The sequence below is a fragment of the Electrona antarctica genome (assembly GCF_951216825.1).
Source record: "Electrona antarctica genome assembly, chromosome: 17".
In the NCBI taxonomy this organism is placed as follows: domain Eukaryota; kingdom Metazoa; phylum Chordata; class Actinopteri; order Myctophiformes; family Myctophidae; genus Electrona; species Electrona antarctica.
Genome location: NC_136798.1, coordinates 3832891 through 3858738, shown reverse-complemented (window position 1 = coordinate 3858738; position 25848 = coordinate 3832891). Strand labels below are relative to the sequence as shown.

The 25848-nt window shown below is 46.0% G+C and overlaps 1 protein-coding gene across 1 annotated transcript in view; it reads left to right on the top strand.

Moving 5' to 3' along the window:
- Positions 1 to 2715: 2715 nt before the first annotated feature.
- Positions 2716 to 25848, top strand: part of sgk1 (serum/glucocorticoid regulated kinase 1) — a gene marked incomplete at its 5' end in the record, with an annotated part of 79119 nt that continues 55986 nt past the window's right edge. Inside the window, 2 exons of the mRNA XM_079525843.1 lie at positions 2716 to 2850; positions 16624 to 16926. Of these exons, the coding sequence (XP_079381969.1) occupies positions 2716 to 2850; positions 16624 to 16926 (438 nt within the window). The remainder of the gene's footprint in view (positions 2851 to 16623; positions 16927 to 25848) is intronic.

Sequence of the window (25848 nt, the reverse complement as noted above, 5' to 3'; positions counted from 1 at the left end):
AACCCATTTAGGCCTGACGTCGGGAAAAAAAAACGTTCGCTCTGAATGAATATATATTCAAAGATTTGTGCCGCATTTTTACGATTTTAAAAAAATAGCAGACCTACAAGCTCGTATACAGCGCGCCACTCGGTGGCGCGCTGTATACGAGCTGTATACGACGAGCTGTATACGAGCTTGTAGATCTGCTATTTTTCAATAGCTAAAGTATAACATAATGCTTAGTTAAAACACCAAAACGGGTTCCCGTCCAGTCCCGTTTTTAAACTTCAAGGAATTTCACTTTGCTGAATAAAATGTCGGCAAAGGTTTTTTGCAGTTTATTCAGTTATGCATTTCTGACTGTGCTGGAGCATATAGCTTAAATATAAGTATAGGCCTAGCTAACCTACTTAACTAATATAATGCACAATAAATATATATATTATATATTAATGCACCATTTACTACCAACTTAACCTATGTTTTCTCCTTGCAATCTCTTTACCCCCCCCCCCCCCCCCTCTTATTCTCCCCTGAAAACTACGAATGATGGAACTTGCACTAAACACAAATTAGTAAATCATTAACTTTCAGAAAGTGACACGGTACCTGTCCAAGATCTTTGCACTATTAGTTTTATATCAATGGAAGGGAATCAAATCAAATAAAAAACTATACCGTATTAGAGCAATGGTTTGTTCCACAATTTTAGACAGTTGCTAGTTGTATACATGTATGTATGCTGATTCTATATGTATAGTAGCTTATAGCTAGCTATATTTCTAAAGTAGCTCGCCAAACTGGATGCCATGATGATATATTATACTGCTAGAGACCGCACACTGAATCTGCAAAGGAGGAATTCCATGCATTGTTTTGTGAATGAATCAGGTTTCACTTCAGTCCTGCATCTTGTTACTGTATGTGATCAGAGATATTCCGTTTAATATCGCCTCTATAAGTCATGCATGGACCCAAACACACGCAGCCTGCATCTATCATCCATCACTGAGATGTTCTGTTCCCTGAAAGAAAGAGATGACGAGAGAGAGAGAGAGAGAGAGAGAGAGAGAGCGAGAGAGAGAGAGAGAGAGAGAGAGAGAGAGACAGCAGGAAGGATGCGCGATGATGATGATGTAGGGAGGAGGGGGGGTGTGGGGGTGGAGCTATACCATCGCCTACTGCAGGTCTGCAGCACAGAAAAGGGGGCGGGCAGTGTTGTGATGAGGGAGAGAGAGAGAGAGAGAGAGAGAGAGAGCGAGAGGGGCAAGCAGCAGTGATGCTCAGATTGCTCACTGCTGCAGAAGCTTTCATTGATAAAGTCGTGGCGGTGTTATGAGGCTGCCACTGGACACATGCACGCACGCACGCAGTCTGCACGCAGCCGTCTGCACGCAGTCTGCACGCAGCCGTCTGCACGCAGCCTGCCACGGCACCAGCACTGACATGCTTTGCATGCACATTCTCACTTTAAGGGGCAGTGGCTGAGTAGTATATGTACGTACAAAACAAACAGCCACTTCAACAAAACACACAGTCACGCTCTCTCTCTCTCGCTCTCTCTCTCTCTCTCTCTCTCTCTCTCTTCTTGCACTGACGTCAACATCGCACAGCCCGCGACCCTCAGCAGACTGACAGACAGTCCCAACCTAAACGCAACGCTCCATCTCTCGGTGGCCAGTGAGCGCTGTGAGCTGACCTGCAGCTGACCAGCGGCGGGACCTGTCTGTCTGTCTGTCTGTCAGCACCTGTAACTGGACCGCCTGCTGCCCAGGAGGTGGAAGCGGCCGGCCGGCTGGCCCCCCGAGCTTGGATTAAAACCAGCGGTGGAACTGCAACGGGGGATCAGCTAGAAGCAGCCTGCGCTCGCACAGGATAAAGAGGAGAGAGACAGGCACGGAGGTACCTGCACGCACGCACGCACGCACGCACGCACGCACGCACGCACGCACGCACGCACGCACGCACGCACGCTGTGTGTGTTGTGATGCTGACAACACTCTGGGAGGGAAGCACACCCACCCACACACACACACACACACACAAACTTCAGCTGTCACTGTGCTACCTCCATGCGATCCCTTAAATAATCTAGGACACACACACACACACACAAACACGCACACACACACACAGCTTGACAGCTCACTCCTAGGTGATGTCAGAGACTGTGCTGAATGCCTCCCGAGTGCTGTGCTGTAAACAGAGCTGTCTGTCTGTCTGTCTGTCTGTCTGTCTGTCTGTCTGTCTGTCTCACCATCCTTATAGTTAGGTCTGTTCTTATACTTTACTGTATACCTCACCAATCCAGACCCCCTATCCAGTCACTCCTTCTCTCTCTCTCTCTCTCTCTTTCTCCAGTCACTCCTCCTCTCTCTCTCTCTCTCTCTCTCTCTCTCTCTCTATCTCTTGGTCTCTCTCTCTCTCTCCATCCCACCCACCCGTGTGTCGTACTTTAGGTCCATCTCTCCCCTCCACCCCACCCCCCCCCCCCCCCCTCCTCTCTCTCTCTCTCTCTCTCTCTCTCTCTAACTCTCTCTCTCCTCCCCCACAAGCTTGCACGCAGAAGCATCCCTCTCTCAATAACCACAACAACAACAACAACAACAAGTGTTCTCTTCATTCCCTATAGAGACTGCTGGTCTGTAATCCTCTCTCTCTCTCTGTCTCCATCAGCCTGTCCGCTCCGTCACCCTGGGATCCACGGAGACTGCCGGAGTGCCGGTGTCGGCCATGAAGCTGGTGAACGGGGGAGGTGGAGGAGGGGGCGGTGGTGTGGGTGTGGGTGGAGGAGTGGGTGGTGCAGGTGCCGAGAAGACCACGTTCTCCTTTAAAAAGTGCTCCGCCTTCCAGTTCGTCAAGAGGAAGGTGAGTTTTCTGCGCACACCTGTGTGTGTGTGTGTGTGTGTGTGTGTGTGTGCGTGCGTGCGTGCGTGCGTGCGTGCGTGCGTGCGTGCGTGCGTGCGTGCGTGCGTGCGTGTGTGCGTGCGTGCGTGCGTGCGTAGTCAGCTTCCAACTCTGTGTTGCGTCACAGATCCTGCAATCTGTCTTGTGTTTATGAGTGTGTGACATCATTGAGCTGACTAGGAGTTGCTCAGCATAATATATCCTGTATTTACTGCAGTGCTCGTCCAAGCCTCGTTTCATGTCCGTGGTTGGCATTCTATGGCTGTTGGTGGATTAGCCTATACTGTCACTGTGTACAGTAAGGTGGCCTGATCAATTAGAAGGTAGGATCTGTGGAATTACACTTAGTTTATTTGTGTACGTATACTGTATGAATGAATGAATGAATGAATGAATGAATGAATGAATGAATGAATGAATGCTTTTATTTCAGTGTCTGGCTGCCTTAAATATCACACAATGTATACACATAACACTGATCGAGAGTACATTCAAGTAGTCCAATTGGTCAAGATAGAGACTAAGAGAGAGAGAGAGAGATGAGAGAGAGGGAGAGAGAGAGAGGGAGAGAGAGGGAGAGAGAGGAAGAGAGCGAGAGAGAGAGAGAGAGAAAATAACTGTATGTATTGTGTTGTGTTACTTTGACTGTGAGGCATCGCTCACACATAAAAGACAGTGTGCTCCCTCGCTGTCCTTTGGGGAGAGGGGAGGGGGGCAGAGCAGCTCGCTCATTTCTAATGGGAGTCACGTGGTGTTGACGAGACAAGCTTGATGAGCAGTTTATTTATCTTAGACTTGAGTCCTAGTCTGAAGATGTTATGCAAGCTAGGAGTTATTCGGTACGACCTGGATCAGTCTGAACTCCTACACGACATCAGGGCCTCACTGGCCTGTGAGACCTCTGGTCTAGAGGGGAGGTGGGTGCCGGTCGGTGGATCCTTCACCGATCTGAGCCTATTGAGACACAATAGTGGTGGTCCCCTGGGTGCTCTTAAGCCCTAACCAAGCCCTAACCATGTCCTGTTGCACGTTGACGCGTGTCGTCCCTAGTGATTCAACGCATGGAATTCAATGGCCCCAGACCACACCAAAGGGCCGAGAGACTTTTTTTAGCGTGAACTCCTTGCAACCGTTTGGACCCAAGGATATAGTTGCACGGTGACCCTTTGGTGTGGCTTTAGTCAACATATGGAGACAGAGCTTAATAAAATTGGTCTCTGAAGACAGATTACGAGTTAACGGCCTCTACATCATTGTGTTCCAATAATCGTCACCGGCATGCTTAGGCAACGAACGATGATGTCAGGATACCAGAATAACAGGACTGGCGTCATGCAGCGTCCATTAAGTCAGCGGTCATGCAGGCTTATTGTTCTGTGGCTGCGTGTGTGTGTGTGTGTGTGTGTGTGTGTGTCTTCACCTCAAGCACAAACGCACTTTAAGGAGCCGCGGCCACACACACACAACCACTGCCATTAGGTTGAATGGATATTCAGTGTTGTTTTTGGCAGCAAATTTTGGTTTTAGTTTTAGTCATAGTCTCTTGAATAGTTTTCACTTAGTTTTAGTCACATTTTAGTCACCTGCAGTTGATTTAGTCGACTGCGCTGCGACGCGTTGTGAGCTTGTAGATCGGCTATTTTCAGCATGCAACCAATTGTAAAATGACTTATACTGGATCTCTTGTGCGCTAGTCCCTTCCTAACATTTTAGTCTAGTTTTTATTTGTTGACGAAATTGTCAATATATTTAGTCTTAGTTTTAGTCACCATAGCTTAGTTTTCATTTAGTTTCAATTTAGATTTCGTCAGTGAAAAAAGGTAGTCGACGAACATTTTTCGTCTTAATTTTAGTCGACGAAAACAACACTGTTGTTGTTGTTTGCTGGAGCTTTGGACAAAGTGTTGATTTGGCCTCTGGTTGGCTTATTCTGCAGCTGATTTGGCCTCTGGTTGGCTTATTCTGCAGCTGATGACATGCATTGTACCCACACATGCAGACACACACAGACATATGACATGTGTGTGAGCGAGCGAGCACGCACGTACGCACGCACACACGCACGCACACACATAAAAAAACACATTGTCACAGTCTCTCAGGAGATTCTGCTCTATAGTTAAGATAATGTTAATTAAAAAAAGAGTTAGGACTACAGTATATATCTATATATCCATCTACCCATCAGCTTACTCGGAGTTTGTATATCTCTTTTTTTTCCTCTATCTTGCTGAATATTTATCTCATGTCATTCTTTCACAAATCCCAAAGAGAATATCAAATGAAAAGATGTCAAGGACTGCGCACAGTATACAGTATAGAAGCCAACTGTATTCTGATACTCTTATACAAGACAGAGATGAAAACAAAGACATCTACATGGTAGAACAGACCAAGAGAAGATACTCTTATACAAGACAGAGATGAAAACAAAGACATCTACATGGTAGAACAGAGCAAGAGAAGATACTCTTATACAAGACAGAGATGAAAACAAAGACATCTACATGGTAGAACAGACCAAGAGAAGATACTCTTATACAAGACAGAGATGAAAACAAAGACATCTACATGGTAGAACAGACCAAGAGAAGATACTCTTATACAAGACAGAGATGAAAACAAAGACATCTACATGGTAGAACAGACCAAGAGAAGATACTCTTATACAAGACAGAGATGAAAACAAAGACATCTACATGGCAGAACAGACCAAGAGAAGATACTCTTATACAAGACAGAGATGAAAACAAAGACATCTACATGGCAGAACAGACCAAGAGAAGATACTCTTATACAAGACAGAGATGAAAACAAAGACATCTACATGGCAGAACAGACCAAGAGAAGATACTCTTATACAAGACAGAGATGAAAACAAAGACATCTACATGGTAGAACAGACCAAGAGAAGATACTCTTATACAAGACAGAGATGAAAACAAAGACATCTACATGGTAGAACAGACCAAGAGAAGATACTCTTATACAAGACAGAGATGAAAACAAAGACATCTACATGGTAGAACAGACCAAGAGAAGATACTCTTATACAAGACAGAGATGAAAACAAAGACATCTACATGGCAGAACAGACCAAGAGAAGATACTCTTATACAAGACAGAGATGAAAACAAAGACATCTGCATGGTAGAACAGACCAAGAGAAGATACTCTTATACAAGACAGAGATGAAAACAAAGACATCGACATGGTAGAACAGACCAAGAGAAGATACTCTTATACAAGACAGAGATGAAAACAAAGACATCTACATGGTAGAACAGAGCAAGAGAAGGGGAACACAAACATAGCGTTTCTCCCTCCAGTTGGTGATTGATGATTATAAAGAATGCAACATGTCACAAGCATTGCTAACTTATAACACTTAATAAGTCCTTTTTCATATTTTTGAGGGCTCCTATATACAGGTTTGTTGTCTCCACCAGGCCGAAGGCATGGGGAGAGAGTATGTTTTGCACTCCGTCCGTCCGTCCGTGTGTCCGTCCGTCTGTGAACAGCTAATCTCTGGCACCGTTGGCTTGATCGCAGCCATACTCTGCACACACACTCCCTGAATGCCAGAGCTGAACCTCTGCCCCAAAGTTTTCACATTGGCCTGTTATAGCGCCACCAGGAGGCCGCTTTGTGCAAAACGAATGTTTTGACAGTACACCTACAAATTTTGTCCAAACATTACGCAAATTGGTACACAGTCTCTCTAGAGCCATTCAACGAAACAGGTCTTTCAGATTTTTCAGACTCCATCCTGATTGGCTAAGATTGGCTTCCAAAGTTCGCAGGAGTGCTCCGTTTCAAACAAAATGCTGCAAATCATGAACACATGGTGTGATTTCCGTGAAATTTTACACGCACATTCCCACTAGGTCGAGGAAGAAATGCCACTTGAATATTTTCAACTCAGCCTCATGGTGGCGCTATAACTGGCCGATTTGTGTTTTTACCTATAACTGCACCGATCTGTGTAAAACCATGTATGCACACTCCCTAGAGGCCAAGGAAATACCTTTGCCTGGAATTTTTCCCACCTGCTCTTTATAGCGCCACCAGGAGGCCGACATATGTAAAACACATTTTCTAATATTACTTATTACTTATATTTCACGCAAATCGGTACACATGCTCTCCATAGTCATGTGATCATGTGATTTGTTTGATTTCTCATAATTATCCATCCTGATTGGCTACGATTGGCTTCTAAAGTTTTCAGGAGTAGCCCGTTTTGTACAAATCGCCACAACTCCTCAACGCAGCGTCCGATTGCGGTGAAACTGTGCATGCCTATTCCCACTACTAGGTTGAGGAAGAAATGCCACTTGACAGTTTTCAAATCAGCCTCATGGTGGCGCTACAACAGTTTTTATTACAATTTATATTACTCCTAAACATTTTGCCAAACATCACACACAATCCTATCCTCCTGGTGGAGACCTGTGCCCAGAAGGGCACTTTTTCTAGTTTTTCCTTAAACAAACATTAAAAACGCCATTGACAATGAAGAGAATCTAATGTTTGTTTTATCCATGTTTGTTTTGTCTGATAATTACGTCATAAAAGATGTATATATATAGCACCCCTCACTTCACACAGGTGTAAATCAAATGGCACTGTCCCAAAATATGGCCAACAGCCAACATCGGGGCTGTCCGTCCTCTTGTTTTATTGGGGTCAGCGACCCAACGCGACCAAACAAGGACAGGCTTCTGGCCGTCGTTCAATCAATAGAGATGATGATGGTTGTTATCAGGCCGGACCACATTCCGTGACCTCGTTATCTCCAGAGGAAAGGTTATACCACTAAGCCCTCACATCCTAAAGACACCTAATCTTCCAACTCTCCCCCTGACTGGACAGGACCGTTGGTCCTGACTGGACAGGACAGTTGGCCTCTCCCCCTGACTGGACAGGACAGTTGGTCCTGACTGGACAGGACAGTTGGTCCTCCAGTCAGGACAGTTGGCCCTGACTGGACAGGACAGTTGGTCCTGACTGGACAGGACAGTTGGTCCTGACTGGACAGGACAGTTGGTCCTCCAGTCAGGACAGTTGGCCCTGACTGGACAGGACAGTTGGTCCTGACTGGACAGGACAGTTGGCCCTGACTGGACAGGACAGTTGGCCGTAAAACACTGACTGGACAGGACAGTTGGTCCTGACTGGACAGGACAGTTGGTCCTGACTGGACAGGACAGTTGGCCGTAAAACAACTAGCCGTGGCCTGGGCCATGGCTCAGTGGTCCAGGCACCTTGGCTGGTAATCCAGTCTGGCAGTGTGCCGCGGGTTCGACTCCCGATCCCGACGGCCTTTACTGCATGTCTTCCCCCCATCTCTCTCCCCATTTCCTGTCAGCCTACTGTCTGTCCCTCCATAAAATATATAAAATAAAGGCGAAAGCCACAAAAAAAAACATTAAAAAACAAACAAAAAAAAAACAACTAGCCGTCAGAGCAGGGACGGATTAACACCCACAAGGGCCCCAGGGCCAGTTTTTGTTTGGGGGGGGGGGCCCATAGCGTACGGAATTTGGGGGTTTTTCATTTTTTTATCATCTTTTTTTACCTAAATTTAACACAATCAACAGCCAATGAAGGTCCCCAGGAGCCCTTTTCAGGGCCTCAAACCCAGTAACACGCAGTTCAGTTTCCCTGAAGGGTCCCTGGGCCGCGGCCCCACCGGCCCAATGGCTAATTTGGCCCTGCGTCAGAGACTGGCCCTTTCTCCTGTGCAGCGCTGCAGCTAATGGCACCACCTCTACACCAGTGGGGTCCGGGGGACCCCCAGGGGTCCTTGAGGGAGTTCCAGGGGGTCCCCAGCTGAATGATAGTTTGTAACCAAATGGACCCTTATGGGTCTGTAACTCTGAGAGTGTACAAATGGAGAGTGTACGTTAGGGTCCATTTGGCTCTCAGACTTAGATTAACATTTATTTTACAAAATAAATTGGGGGGTCCCAGAGATAGAAATGCCATTACATGGGGGTCCGACGGTCCGTAGACTAATATGCATGTCAAACTGGGGGGGTCCTTGAAATTAAACGGGTTGAGAATCACTGCTAGAGCCGTAAAAATCTTCTCTTATGGGGGGTCCCTGGCATACGTATACCTTTTCAAATGGGGGTTGCGGGCTAATTAGTGTAAATTTGGGGTCCTTTTCCCTTGACATGAAAAAAGTTTTAAAACATTTAGACCCGAGGACGATTCTACAAATGTCTTCTAAACATGGTAGGGTTGAAAAACCCATGTTTCCATGTCAGTCATCTCAAACACTTTCATGTCAAGGACCCCCAAAAATAATATGTAATTGGCCGCCGACCCCCATCTGAAGATATGTTGTTCCAGGGACGCTCCCGGAAGCCACGATTTGAGTAAAAACATTCGCTCTGAAAGAATATATATTCAAAGATTTGCACCACATTTTCACGATTTTTCAAAAATAGCAGACCTACAAGCTTGTAGATCTGCTATTTTTTAATAGCTAAAGTGTAACATAATGCTTAACCCATTCTGTACGGGTGTTTTGGTGTTTTAACTATTGAAAAATAGCAGATCTACAAGCTCATAGCGCGCCACCGAGTGGCGCGCTACGAGCTTGTAGGTCTGCTATTTTTGAAAAATCGTGAAAATGCGGCACAAATCTTTGAACATATATTCTTTCAGAATACTTTTTTTTTTTTTTTTCGACGTCAGGCCTAAATGGGTTAAAACACCAAAAGGGGTTCCCGCCCAGAACGGGGTTTAACACAGAGAGCTCGTTCAGGAATGGACCCAGAATGGGGTTTAACACAGAGCGCTCGTTCAGGAATGGACCCAGAATGGGGTTTAACACAGAGCGCTCGTTCAGGAATGGACCCAGAATGGGGTTTAACACAGAGCGCTCGTTCAGGAATGGACCCAGAATGGGGTTCAACACAGAGCGCTCGTTCAGGAATGGACCCAGAATGGGGTTCAACACAGAGCGCTCGTTCAGGAATGGACCCAGAATGGGGTTCAACACAGAGCGCTCGTTCAGGAATGGACCCAGAATGGGGTTCAACACAGAGCGCTCGTTCAGGAATGGACCCAGAATGGGGTTCAACACAGAGCGCTCGTTCAGGAATGGACCCAGAATGGGGTTCAACACAGAGCACTCGTTCAGGAATGGACCCAGAATGGGGTTCAACACAGAGTGCTCGTTCAGGAATGGACCCAGAATGGGGTTCAACACAGAGCGCTCGTTCAGGAATGGACCCAGAATGGGGTTCAACACAGAGCGCTCGTTCAGGAATGGACCCAGAATGGGGTTTAACACAGAGCGCTCGTTCAGGAATGGACCCAGAATGGGGTTTAACACAGAGCGCTCGTTCAGGAATGGACCCAGAATGGGGTTTAACACAGAGCGCTCGTTCAGGAATGGACCCAGAATGGGGTTTAACACAGAGCGCTCGTTCAGGAATGGACCCAGAATGGGGTTCAACACAGAGCGCTCGTTCAGGAATGGACCCAGAATGGGGTTCAACACAGAGCGCTCGTTCAGGAATGGACCCAGAATGGGGTTTAACACAGAGCGCTCGTTCAGGAATGGACCCAGAATGGGGTTTAACACAGAGCGCTCGTTCAGGAATGGACCCAGAATGGGGTTCAACACAGAGCGCTCGTTCAGGAATGGACCCAGAATGGGGTTTAACACAGAGCGCTCGTTCAGGAATGGACCCAGAATGGGGTTCAACACAGAGCGCTCGTTCAGGAATGGACCCAGAATGGGGTTCAACACAGAGCGCTCGTTCAGGAATGGACCCAGAATGGGGTTTAACACAGAGCGCTCGTTCAGGAATGGACCCAGAATGGGGTTCAACACAGAGCGCTCGTTCAGGAATGGACCCAGAATGGGGTTTAACACAGAGCGCTCGTTCAGGAATGGATCCAGAATGGGGTTCAACACAGAGCGCTCGTTCAGGAATGGACCCAGAATGGGGTTCAACACAGAGCGCTCGTTCAGGAATGGACCCAGAATGGGGTTTAACACAGAGCGCTCGTTCAGGAATGGATCCAGAATGGGGTTCAACACAGAGCGCTCGTTCAGGAATGGACCCAGAATGGGGTTCAACACAGAGCGCTCGTTCAGGAATGGACCCAGAATGGGGTTCAACACAGAGCGCTCGTTCAGGAATGGACCCAGAATGGGGTTTAACACAGAGCGCTCGTTCAGGAATGGACCCAGAATGGGGTTTAACACAGAGCGCTCGTTCAGGAATGGACCCAGAATGGGGTTTAACACAGAGCGCTCGTTCAGGAATGGACCCAGAATGGGGTTCAACACAGAGCGCTCGTTCAGGAATGGACCCAGAATGGGGTTCAACACAGAGCGCTCGTTCAGGAATGGACCCAGAATGGGGTTCAACACAGAGCGCTCGTTCAGGAATGGACCCAGAATGGGGTTCAACACAGAGCGCTCGTTCAGGAATGGACCCAGAATGGGGTTCAACACAGAGCGCTCGTTCAGGAATGGACCCAGAATGGGGTTTAACACAGAGCGCTCGTTCAGGAATGGACCCAGAATGGGGTTCAACACAGAGCGCTCGTTCAGGAATGGACCCAGAATGGGGTTCAACACAGAGCGCTCGTTCAGGAATGGACCCAGAATGGGGTTTAACACAGAGCGCTCGTTCAGGAATGGACCCAGAATGGGGTTCAACACAGAGCGCTCGTTCAGGAATGGACCCAGAATGGGGTTCAACACAGAGCGCTCGTTCAGGAATGGACCCAGAATGGGGTTTAACACAGAGCGCTCGTTCAGGAATGGACCCAGAATGGGGTTCAACACAGAGCACTCGTTCAGGAATGGACCCAGGCGCGCTCATGGAAATGTTCATGCAGGTGCCCAAATCAAGAAAATGCCGTTCTTCCAGGTGCTTCAAACGCCACGCTCTGAGCAACTTCCATTGAAATGAATAGCTGGGGGAACAGCTCTAGTTTATATATAGTTGATATTATATAACTCTATGCCTCTACCACACTGCATCACATGCACATTCTGTCCACGTCTGGTCCTGCAGGGCCCGAAATGGATGCTTAAAGGGTCTGTAAAGTGTACAAATGGACCCCCCCCCCCCTTTTGGGACCCCAATCTAAGTACCCTGTCAAATTCTCAGTGTTAAATTCTGGGGATTTAACCATTCACAAGATATGAGACGACAGACATGCACACACACACACACAGATTCTGTGCATTTGGAAAGTTTTAACAAGAGCTTGTGCCTATATACAGTAATAGCTATACATTGGATCCTTTGAAACACAGATTTATTAACTTTCTTTTCTGAAAAGTAGCCATTTTGGACAAGGTTTTCCGCCAGACAGCCACGATGTATAAATGGACACAATATTAATCCCACGCACGCGGGTCCCAGAAGAAGAAAAACATTTGAGCCGTTACCACGTGAGATTATCTCTTTTGTTTGAAAGGATGAATAAGGTTGACTCAGCACTGCAGCATGACTTAAAAAAAGTGGGGGTAAAAACCTCTCATGATGTGATCCATGCCAAAGCTGTTCTCACGGTGCCCCAAACCTGCTGACAAAACATCTGACAACGTCATGTCAACAACTTGAAATTAACCTGTTCTGGACGGGAACCACCTATTGGTGTTTTTAAGGATTATGTTATACTTTAGCTGTTGAAAAAAATAGCAGATCTACAAGCTCGTAGCGCGGCACCGATCTTGTATGTCTGCTATTTTTGAAAAAACGTGAAAATGTTTGCGCAAATCTTTTAATATATATTCTTTCTGAGCGAACGTTTTTAACTCAAATCATTGCTTCTTGGGATATGTTTTCATATCTGAAAATATGAAAACATATTTTCAGATGGGGTCAGCGGCCAATTAGGCCTGACATGAAATAGTTTGAGCACCACTGACATAGAAACATGAGTTTTTTTCAGAAAACTGTCATGATTAAGAAGACATCTTTGCAGAGTCGTCCTCAGGTCTACATCGATTAAACGAGCATCATAGTCATTGAGCACTGGCTTCAATTCCCAACAATAAATACGTTTACATGAAAACAGCTCCTGTATTTGGCTAATCCCTGCTTTCTTTCTGTAGGAAAATACCAAACACCCTCTGCGCCTCCCTCTCTCTCTCTGTACATGGAGTGGGAGTGCAGTCAGTCTGTGACTGACCCGGAACAGCATGGCGTGCTCAGCTCTCGCTGTTTTGCCGGCCGAGTGTTTTTCCATCTCTGTTTTTCTTTAGCCCCAGCATGCCCTGACATGCTGTCTGCACTGCTACTTACTCATTCAATATAGCTGTGTGTGTGCGTGTGCGTGTGCGTGTGCGTGTGCATGTGCATGTGCGTGTGTGTGTGTGTGTGTGTGTGTGTGTGTGTGTGTGTGTGTGTGTGTGTGTGTGTGTGTGTGTGTGCGTGCGTGTGTGCGTGCGTGCGTGCGTGTGTGTCACAGCTGTCTGGATCCTGTAGTGTCGGCTCACACAGGCTACAGTCCTGTGGCGTGTTGTTGGCTAATTAAATGACGCGACTCACGTGACGATTTGCACCGATTTTGGTGGTGGAAATCAACTAAGTACATTTACCTAAGTAGCCTATATACCAGTGTTTCCCAAACCTTTTCATGTCAAGGACATAGAGTATATAAAGGATAGAGACTGAACTGGCGCGAAGCTCCGCCCCCCCAGCTATTCATGTCAGTGGAAGTTGCTCAGTGGCGTTTTGAAGCACCCGGAAGACTGCCGGAAGTACCGTCTCAGAACGTCTACTTCCGCATTTGACCACCACATTTTGGTGGTCAAATGCGGAAGTGCAACCGAGCGCTCAATGTTAAAGCCCAGCTGCACGGGGTTTCCCGGTCATGAATCCACGGGTCCGCCTGTAGTCCCTCCTCCTACCACTAGGGAGGAGAGCTTCAACGTTGAATAGCCTCACTGGCCCCTTGGTCAAGGACCCCCAAATTGACACTTATCATGCCCACGGACCCCCATTTGAAAAGGTATGCCGGGGACCCCCATAAGAGAAGATTTTTACGGCTCTAGCAGTGATTCTCAACCCGTTTAATTTCAAGGACCCCTTAGTTTGACGTGCATTAGTCTACGGACCCCCATTTAATGGTATTTCTATCTCTATTTCTATCCCCAATTTATATTGTAAAATAAATGTTAATTGAACTCACTACAAATGGAACCAAATGGACCCTAACAGGTCCATTTGGTTCCATTTGTACACTCTCTAAGTTAGAGAGCATAAGACTCTTATTTCGTTCCAAACAATCATTTAGTTGGGGACCCCCTGGAACTCTCTCAAGGACCCCTGGGGGTCCCCGGACCCGACTTTGGGAACCACTGGCCTACACTGTACTTATAGTAAGTACAATTTTGAGGTATTTGTACTTTACTTGAGTATTTTCGATTTCCAATAGTTTTACTGTTACTCACTACATCTCAGAGCCAAATATTGTACTTTTACTCCATTTGACCCCCATTTGAAAAGATATTTTGCCAGGGAGGGACCCCCATGAGAGAACATTTTTACGGCTCTATAGCAGTGATTCTCAACCATTTTAATTTGAAGGACACCATTTAATGGCATTTCTATCTCCGAGACCCCCATTTGTACTGTAAAATCAATGTTAATGTGACTCTGAGAGGGACCCCACTCTACCTCATCACTACCACTCCTCCTCCTCGTTCCCTTGCTCAACCTCCTCCATCCTCACTCACTTGTCATTCTCAGTCCAAACACGCACAGCAGGTCTTACTGTTAGTGGCACTGTGCCTTTCTGGGAACTGTTTACTCACAGGGGATGTGTGTGCGTGCGTGCGCGCGTGCGTGCGTGCGTGCGTGCGTGCGTGCGTGCGTGCGTGTGTGCGTGCGTGCGTGCGTTTTCAAGCCATGGAGGAAGGCTGTTTCTCATGTATAACTGCTAGGAAACGTTATAGTTTGCATATGTGAGCTCTATAAGTGTTATAAGGATAATATAGAAGGGTATTCATTTTCTCTCAATAGTTCTACTTAACAAGGATGGTTACAGTTTGTGTGCGTTTCATGTAGAACAAAGCACAGGTATGTGACGCATGTAAAACGTTTTTGATATTTGGTTTTGATCACACTTCTCAAGGACAAGGCACTGGTCAAACAGTTGGTTTTGATCACACTTCTCAAGGACAAGGCACTGGTCAAACCGTTGGTTTTGATCACACTTCTCAAGGCCAAGGCACTGGTCAAACAGTTGGTTTTGATCACACTTCTCAAGGCCAAGGCACTGGTCAAACCGTTGGTTTTGATCACACTTCTCAAGGCCAAGGCACTGGTCAAACAGTTGGTTTTGATCACACTTCTCAAGGCCAAGGCACTGGTCAAACAGTTGGTTTTGATCACACTTCTCAAGGCCAAGGCACTGGTCAAACCGTTGGTTTTGATCACACTTCTCAAGGCCAAGGCACTGGTCAAACAGTTGGTTTTGATCACACTTCTCAAGGCCAAGGCACTGGTCAAACCGTTGGTTTTGATCACACTTCTCAAGGGCAAGGCACTGGTCAAACAGTTGGTTTTGATCACACTTCTCAAGGCCAAGGCACTGGTCAAACCGTTGGTTTTGATCACACTTCTCAAGGCCAAGGCACTGGTCAAACCGTTGGTTTTGATCACACTTCTCAAGGACAAGGGGGTCAAACAGTTGGTTTTGATCACACTTCTCAAGGACAAGGGGGTCAAACAGTTGACAATACGGTTACGGATCAACCAATGGAGAGCAGAGGAAGAATCTAAGCAAAAGTGTAAACGTGCTATAACTTAAAGACGGGGTGCAATGGCCTTTTGGGAATATTATTTTGAAGTTTCAGTCTAAAACGGAAGGCTGTGTGCTTCTGAACCAATCAGAGCGTTGCATCCCTTCAGGCTATGGGTCGATAGCTCCGCGACACTGGAGTTGGTTTACAAAACATCACAAGTCAGATACAGAGCATGCAGCTACTATGTGGCTTATTACTAACCTATAATGTTTTCAGATACATATTTTAGCGTGCTGATTAACAGTTTAAGGGCCCCAGACGGAGATCACCGTCAAGTTCAAGTTCATGGCCAGTTGCCCAGGACCGAGATTGATAAATGGGACGGAGATTTATGATATCAAAAACGGTCGCATCGCTCCACAGCCTAGGAGCGCTTGTTGCCCAATCCTCGGTGTTGCACAACAGTGACACGTCATCGAAAATGTTCCCTGCCTGTTTAGCGGACGAAAACGGAAATCTTAAAACGCTCATAACTCGCGATCTAAATCACCCCGTCTAATTATGAAAAAAGATCCTGTGTTAGACGGCGCTCCGCGGTCCAGTCGCTAGTCGCGATAGATTTATTCTTACCTCCCGTTGTTGTTGATCGACTCTAGAGTGGTGTGGTTAGCTGCTACACAGACATTCACAACAACTTCCGGTCCGCCGGTAAAAGTGGTCCGGGCGCTATAAATGATGGGCACATTTTATTAATGGATTAAATAGGTCCGGGCCCTCAAGGTGTTAAGTTTAAAATGAGTAATACACTGTATGGATGTCATCTTGAATGAGATTAAAACGGAGTATTTCTGTAATCAACATCAGCTGTGTTTGGAGGAAAGTGCAGCAGCGCAGCAATGGGAATAAAACAGATGAATGAAATCAAGATTAATTTTTATTCATGCGGGACAAAGGTAATAATTATTAAAATTGTATTTTCATTTCATCCCATCCAGGTGCGGAGGTGGATGCGTAACCCCAAGGTGAGCGTGGAGAAGGCCCACCACCACCACCACCATGGGGGCAACAAGGCTCTGCTCTGCCCGTGTCCAAAGTGCCCGCTGCAGGCCGACGGCGACCTGTGGTACGCCACGCACTTCCCCTCGCCCTACGGCTGCTGTCCCTACGCCAGCCTGCAGGGCGGCGGCGCCGCCTGCTGCCAGCAGCAGGAACAGCCCGTATCGCCGTGTCCCGCCAACGAGCACAACAACAACCACCACCACCACCACCACGGACACGACAAGAGCAAAGGCTGTAAGGTGAGCGGGACGAGGCGTTAGCACAGCACGCAGTTTATAGATCTGTAAGGTGAGCGGGACGAGGCGTTAGCACAGCACGCAGCTTGTAGATCTGTAAGGTGAGCGGGACGAGGCGTTAGCACAGCACGCAGCTTGTAGATCTGTAAGGTGAGCGGGACGAGGCGTTAGCAGTGCACGCAGCTTGTAGATCTGTAAGGTGAGCGGGACGAGGCGTTAGCACAGCACGCAGCTTGTAGATCTGTAAGGTGAGCGGGACGAGGCGTTAGCACGCAGCTTGTAGATCTGTAAGGTGAGCGGGACGAGGCGTTAGCACAGCACGCAGCTTGTAGATCTGTAAGGTGAGCGGGACGAGGCGTTAGCACGCAGTTTGTAGATCTGTAAGGTGAGCGGGACGAGGCGTTAGCACGCAGCTTGTAGATCTGTAAGGTGAGCGGGACGAGGCGTTAGCACAGCACGCAGCTTGTAGATCTGTAAGGTGAGCGGGACGAGGCGTTAGCACGCAGTTTGTAGATCTGTAAGGTGAGCGGGACGAGGCGTTAGCACGCAGTTTGTAGATCTGTAAGGTGAGCGGGACGAGGCGTTAGCACGCAGCTTGTAGATCTGTAAGGTGAGCGGGACGAGGCGTTAGCACGCAGCTTGTAGATCTGTAAGGTGAGCGGGACGAGGCGTTAGCACAGCACGCAGTTTGTAGATCTGCCGTTTTCGCGATTTTAGAAATGTTTGAAAGGAATCGCACCCGTGCAACTATACTTGTATTGTTACTCGTGTGTGTGTGTGTGTGTGTGTGTGTGTGTGTGTGTGTGTGTGTGTGTGTGTGTGTGTGTCTGTGTGTGTGTGTGTGTGTGTGTGTGTGTGTGTGTGTGTGTGCGTGCAGGCAGCCAGGCACCGACAGTATAATAATAATATGGCAGCAGGTGTCCAGTTTGTCCTTGGTTATGTAACTGCAATCAAAACGGCAAGGCTGGCTCGGTCCTTATCAATCACCGTCCTCATCTCTCGGTTTCCCCATGTGTGTGTGTGTATGTGTGTGTACGTGTGTGTGTGTGCGTGCGTGCGTGCGTGCGTGCGTGTGTGTGTGTGTGTCCAGTCCCTGCAGAACGACAGGAGAGAATGAGTCATCACTGCCCCAGTGAGACAAAGCCACTCTGTATGGTTGTGTGTGCGTGTGTGCGTGTGTGCATGTGTGTGTGTATGCGTGCGTGCGTGCGTGCGTGCGTGCGTGCGTGCGTGCGTGCGTGCGTGCGTGCGTGCATGAAAGACGAGAGTGGGTGCATGAGCAGTTCTGCGTGTGCGTGTGCATGTGCGTGTGTGAGCGCATGCATGTGTGATGAGGGATGGTGAAGAGAGAGAGAGAGAGAGAGAGAGAGAGGGAGAGAGAGAGGGAGAGAGAGAGAGAGAGAGAGGGAGAGAGAGAGAGAGAGAGAGACTGTGTGCTCTCCACCTCTCCCCTCCTCTTCATGTCTTCACTCCAGACCCTGTTTTTTCTCCTCCAATCTCAATCAATCTGTCCATCAAGTCCACCTCTCGCCCCTTCCATCCAATTCATCTGTCACATACATCTCAGTGGAAACAACTCTGCGTGCATGCTCGTGCGTGCGTGCGTGCTTGTGCGTGCGTGCGTGCGTGCGTGCGTGCGTGCGTGCGTGCGTGCGTGCAGGATTAATGGATGGTTGTGGGGAGGTGCGAGAGCCGGCTCGGGCTGGTCAGAGTGAAGGGGGCTCGACTATGAGTCATGGCCAATTTGCACAGCAGTCTATCAGCGCAGCAGTGTGTGGGTGTGTGTGTGCGCGTGTGTGTGCGCGTGCGTGCGTGCGTGCGTGCGTGCGTGCGTGCGTGCGTGCGTGCGTGCGTGCGTGCGTGCGTGCGTGCGTGCGTGTCTTACAACAAAGCATTCACCGGTGCATGTGTGTATGTATATGTGTAAACTTGCATGTGAAGAGAGGGTTGATCTCGCCGGTCAGCTGACTCGGCGGTGTGCGGTTTGGTGACCTCAGACATGATAAATGATCGACCGCGGCTGTGAACTTAGAGCAGATAAGGGGTCAGTCAGTGTTTGCTCGGTGCAGTGGAGTGGACGGTTGAATAGCATTCCTGCCGTGCCTTGCGGACATAGCGTACCGGTAATGCACACTTGAATGAACAATTGCCGTTTATAATGATCATGAACACAAGCCAGAACTTTCACCGCAACCTTCAACAGATGGACATCATGTTCTGTTCTGTACTGACCTACCCATGCATATCTCGTCCAAACATAAGACCACATCGCAATTGAGGCAATGGACTGTACGACACTTAAAACACAATTAAAGGTTTATGTGACACTCCCACGTAAACACTCGCATGACTGTGAAAACTTCATAAAAGATTAACAGAGCTGTTTGCCTTGGACTGCCCTACGCCGAGATCACTGCACCCTTGAAACGGTTACCCATCATCACTCACATTTTAGCTAAATTTCTCACGCGTTTTTCAAAACAATTAAAACTTCCGCCAAAACGAAACTGCATCATGCAAAAGTTTAATTAGCAAATTAATTATCAAATAGGCCTTCCAAAATAGCATTAACATCTCACAAGAATGTATTGCTATCAATCATTAAACATTGGTCCAATAACCACTAATTACAACTTTTAATATACAACATTGAACCATTGAACGTCCATTGAACGTCTTCCTCCTAACAAACAGAAGTTATTTTGTCAATCTAGCTGAGTTTAATTCAGACAAACACAACATTGGTTCTGGTATTCCACAGGGCTCAATTATTGGTCCTTTGTTCTCCTTATACATACTGCTGTTGGTTACAGAACTTATTACCGATCACAGAGTGAATTTCCATTTCTATACTGATGATACCCAGCTGTATCTTTCTGTAGCTCCAGACGATCCCTGTGCTTTAGACCCGTTGTTGACCTGCCTGTCCAGCATCAAATGCTGGATGAGTGAGAACTTTCTCAAGCTGAATGAGGATAAGACAGAAGTTCTCAGAATTTGTTCTAGTGAGCAGAAAGAATCAATAATAAGTAGACTTGGCAATGATGAGTACAGTAAAGAACTTGGGGTCATTATTGATTCTGAATTGAATTTTAATGCACACATTAACCAAGGTTGCACTTTTGTCTGGCCTGCCAAAGAAAACAACTGGCAGATTACTTGTCCAAAATGTGGAAGCCAGAGTTTTGACTAAAACTAAGATGAGTCAACATATAACTTACTGTTTTAGCTTCACTGCATTGGCTCCTGGTTGTTTTAGGATTGATTTTAAAATTATTTTACTTGTTTATAAAGCTCTCAATGGTCTCACACCTTCCTACCTACATTACATGACTGCCTGCCTAGATAGCTTTCTGCTTCTATGGGCCGACGGCATGGAACAAACTCCCACTATACCTTTGATAGGCAGCCTCTGTAGACATTTTTAAAGCACAGCTCAAGACATACTGTACTTCTACACTCTTGCATTTAGTTGAGCTTTTAAAATCCTTAGTTATTCATGTCCTCACTGTATTGCATTACTGGTATTATTTTAATGTTGTTTTAAGCCTTTGCTTTTCTTTTCTTTTTCCTCTATTGCTCTGCAAAGCACTTTGAGCTGCATTTCATGACATGAAAGGTGCTATACAAATAACGTTGTATTATTATTGTTTATAACATAACCTCGTTCGTGTGTACGTGCCACTTTGTGATTATATAATTATCATTACATTATGTAAAAGAAAAGTAAACAATCTACATTGCATTCTTGTTTCCTAAAATTACTAACGAAGATTAAGCCGTAAGAATTTCAGTGGAAAGCAAGAACTGTGACAAAAGGCTTATTATACAACAGGTCGTTTCGAGGAAGCAATCTGATTGGTTGAAACAGCCTTCTAGCCGTGGTTCAAACGAGCACCACTCCACACCTAATCAAAACAAATAATTCAGCTACTCTGTTCTCCCAGAGCGCCGCAAACTCGGTGGCTAGGCTAGCTAGTTTCTTGGGACATTTGTGGTCATAGTGACTACATCCGTCATTAAAAAAATATGTTTTTTCAGCGATTTTCTTAGTTTTAAGGGTAACTGTTGTATAATTGCAATATTACACTTGAGGGTGTGGTTTAACGAGATTATTGCCACTTCAGTGATGCTTGCGGAACTCGACTACATCTCGTTCCTGACCGCAATAATCACGTTAAACCACACCATCTCGTGTAATATTACTTAATTATAGTGTGGTCTTTACAGATGTGAATGTAGAAACAACACCCTCACATTATTTTACCGCGACTATAGCGACCGCGATCGGCCGTCAATACAGCTTGTTTTGATTAGAATCGGGATTAGATTCTGAGATAATTAAGACCTGAGGCAGATTCTACAAAGGCCTTCTAAATCAGTAATTTTCACACTTTTCCACACAGATTTCTTCTCAAATGTTCACAAGTAGCAGATCTACAAGCTTGCAGTCCACTTGGTTCCATTTTAGACTCTCTTTGTACACAGGGAATTTTTACAGTAATTAAAGATTGTGGTCCCACATAATTATACCCCACTGTCACTACTGCTCTGTAGAGCTGTTTCATTTTCGATGTGATATCTCTACAGTAAAGAGGCCACTCAATGTTGACATTGGCAAACATGTTGTGCTCCTGAATGACACCAACCCTGAATGATGATCTTGTAATGCTTGCTTGTAATGCAATGAGGTTGTTGGCAACAACCACGTGGTGTCCAGTGACTAGAGCAGTGAAGACTTTACCCCTGCCACCCCACCAGCAACATGGGCATAGTTTTTTAATTCTGTAAAGAAATTTCAACCATGTGGTTCGGGGACCACCAGTGGTCCTTGAGGGGGTTCCAGGTGGTCCCCATGCAGCTGAATGATGGAGAGTTGGTAACCAAATTAGATCTTTAACTCTTGAGAGCGTAAAATGAATCCAAATGGACCCTTATGGGTCTATTTGGTTTAATTTTACGCTCTCAAGAATTTAATTATGTTGTTATACATCTGCATTACTTAATTTACAAGAAGTCTACACAATTAGAGAATGTAGAATAATTGTTATTTTTATCAACGTTTACCTGTTATCTCTCCTATGGTACCACATTAATGCCTGTTATCTCTCCTATGGTACCACATTAATGCCTGTTATCTCTCCTATGGTACCACATTAATGCCTGTTATCTCTCCTATGGTACCACATTAATGCCTGTTATCTCTCCTATGGTACCACATTAATGCCTGTTATCTCTCCTATGGTACCACATTAATGCCTGTTATCTCTCCTATGGTACCACATTAATGCCTGTTATCTCTCCTATGGTACCACATTAATGCCTGTTATCTCTCCTATGGTACCACATTAATGCCTGTTATCTCTCCTATGGTACCACATTAATGCCTGTTATCTCTCCTATGGTACCACATTAATGCCTGTTATCTCTCCTATGGTACCACATTAATGCCTGTTATCTCTCCTATGGTACCACATTAATGCCTGTTATCTCTCCTATGGTACCACATTAATGCCTGTTATCTCTCCTATGGTACCACATTAATGCCTGTTATCTCTCCTATGGTACCACATTAATGCCTGTTATCTCTCCTATGGTACCACATTAATGCCTGTTATCTCTCCTATGGTACCACATTAATGCCTGTTATCTCTCCTATGGTACCACATTAATAGAGCATGGAATTGTGGACAAAATCTCATCCAACGATAACAAAATATGAGGCTCAATTTAGGCTAAATCTCAACAAATGGTGGTCTGTGGTAGCCTGATTATCAGACTGTAGCTTTCAAATGGTGGTCTGTGGTAGCCTGATTATCAGACTGTAGCTTTCAAATGGTGGTCTGTGGTAGCCTGATTATCAGACTGTAGCTTTAAATGGTGGTCTGTGGTAGCCTGATTATCAGACTGTAGCTTTCAAAGCTTTCAAATGGTGGTCTGTGGTAGCCTGATTATCAGACTGTAGCTTTCAAAGCTTTCAAATGGTGGTCTGTGGTAGCCTGATTATCAGACTGTAGCTTTCAAATGGTGGTCTGTGGTAGCCTGATTATCAGACTGTAGCTTTAAATGGTGGTCTGTGGTAGCCTGATTATCAGACTGTAGCTTTCAAAGCTTTCAAATGGTGGTCTGTGGTAGCCTGATTATCAGACTGTAGCTTTCTTGAAGCTTCAGTCTGACATTGTCTCTTGTCTGAGCGATTTCAAGGGGGAGGGGATTAGAATTTCCCTCAACCCTCTGTGTGTTGCGCTGCGTGATGACGCTGAAAACGGGACTCGGCGCTGATTGGTTGCACTCAGAGAGTGGGCAGGGTCTTTGGGCTGGATCCAGGCTAGGTCTGTGGCTCAAATGCCGAATTTATAACGGGGCCTTGAAAAGGGTTGAAAACCACTGCTGTAAAGAAATAAAGGATGATTTAATTCATGATTGCGTATAAGGACATTCGTGGAAGATTCACTTTAAATATCTTACCGTATACAAAGAAATACAGTATTAGTATTAGTACAGTCATTCCTGATTGATCTCCTGAGATCGGGCCTGCCCTGGCTGAGCTACCCAGCCTTTCGCACTAGAATGCTGATGACATGATCAATAACTGTGGCATGGATTTAATCTGAAACATAATTGGCTCTTTCATGTCCCTTTTGAACTACTTTTCCATTGTGCATCAAGGGTCCCTTTCCTCTACGGCCCTACGGGCCTCTCTCTCTTCCTCTAATCATCCATCTCTCCACTTGCTCCATTCTTGGAGAAACTCGAACCTGACTTCTGTACTGATTGTTGATTGAATCAATGTGCAGAGACGTTTTTACACAAGCTGCGGAAGGGATTCGCGATTATTGGAGCCGTTTCGATCAGCTGAGATTAAATGCTTCGGTTTTAGTTTGACATGATTATACATGACTTTTGTGAACTGGTTTGTAAAAAAAAAAAAAAAAAGTTTGACATCTCCATTTTGTGTGTAAGCAATGAGAAATGATTTATATATCATTGTGCTAATTTAGGTCATGGTCGTGATTAAGTCAAGTGGGTCACAGTTTCATCCAAAGTGATTTAGCAATCAGCATTTAAACTGCAGCTGGATCTGCCAACATGGTTTCAATGCCAAAGTTTCCAATTCGTCCAAACCACAAAATGTGTGACTATTTGAAGTCTGACTGTAATGCGGACCATGTGAACTCAAACCATTGTTAGCAATAATCAAGTCAAGTCAAAACATTATTTATAAAGCACATTTAAAAACTGCTGACCAAGTGCTGTACAAACCACGATGCGGCTAAATCACAAATACAAACAACACAGACATATGACATACAGTGGTGGGAAAAGTACACAATTGTTTTACTTAAGTAAAAGTACCAATACTGCAACTTAGAACTACTTCGTTACAAGTAAAAGTACAGAATTGAAAATGTACTTGAGTAAAAGTACAAAAGTATCGGCATCGAAATGTACTTAATGTACTGAAAGTAAAAGTACTATTGCAGAATCTCCCATTTCACAAGTTCAAAATGTGTACAAAATCTATTGAAAATAGCAGATCTACAAGCTCACAATGCGTTGCAACGCGACGCATTGTGAGCTTGTTTTCTAATCAAAATTTTAATCTCCAAAGTAACTAGTAACTACAATTTTCAAATAATTGTAGTGAAGTAAAAGTACAAATTGTGGCTCTGAGATGGAGTGGAGTAGAAGTAAAAGTACTGGAAATACTGTTTTTGTATTGTACTTTACTAAGTAAAGTACAAATACCTCAAAATTGTACTTAAGTACAGTACTTAAGTAAAAGTACTTAGTTATTTTCCACCACTGGACAAAAACAATAGAAATCACACCCATGTGAAGTGAGGGGCGCTCTCATCATCATACATCATCTCATTCCGGCCAACCACAATTTGCGTCATCACTTTCCCGTCTTCACTTTTGTCTTCAATGTTTGTGTTTTACACAAACCCGGAAAGCTGGGCATAGGAGGGGCCGGCTAGCGCCCCTCAACAGTAGTATGAAATCAAATAAACAACTGTCAGTAAAAAACAACAATAAGAAAGATTGTCCATAACTAAAAAAACATTGCATGGATGCACCTGGGACGTATCCTCAGTGATGTATCCTGAGGTCAACAGGGTTTCGGGTCTCTCAACATCATACCCCTCACTCAGGCGACCCAGCCGGGAGTGATCAAGTCCAGACTTACGTCCCAGTAGCTACCCTCAATCAGTCCCACTAGGGAAAAACCAGGGGCACACAATCCGTTGGAACTACTCCAGAACTACTCTGCCAGGGCTGGGAGGTACACTTCTGGTGCATGGAGGGACTAGGCTCTGTGGGTTGTCTCCTGTCCGGGCCCCTCCTACGTCTCACCAGGTCCACTCCTGCTCTCACCAGGCTCAGGACCTGTGCGTTGCACCAGAGTCCCAGCACCAGACAGTTCATTCAGGAGTGGTGGGCAATGGTTCCGCAGGGTCATGGTGCTGCGGTTCCGCTTGCTGCTTGCATGGCCCTCCCAAAGGCCTCACTGAGGGTTGTTGGGCTTCCTCCTCACGGAGAACACAGGCTGGGGCGCTAACCCATACTGCTCACCCGGGTGCCGTCTACATTCTGGCTGTCACCCGTCTCTCCGGTGGTCACCAGACTATACCTGGTTGTCACATAGTCTATTCCTCTATACAACACTATACAAACGTGTATAAAAGAGTGTTGAGACTGGATTTCAAAGTGTAACTTTGAGATGGCAGATCTGATAGGGATGGGAATGCTGTTCCACTCAAGGTGTAACTGAGATGGCAGATCTGATAGGGGTGGGAATGCTGTTCCACTCAAGGTGTAACTGAGATGGCAGATCTGATAGGGGTGGGAATGCTGTTCCACTCAAGGTGTAACTGAGATGGCAGATCTGATAGGGGTGGGAATGCTGTTCCACTCAAGGTG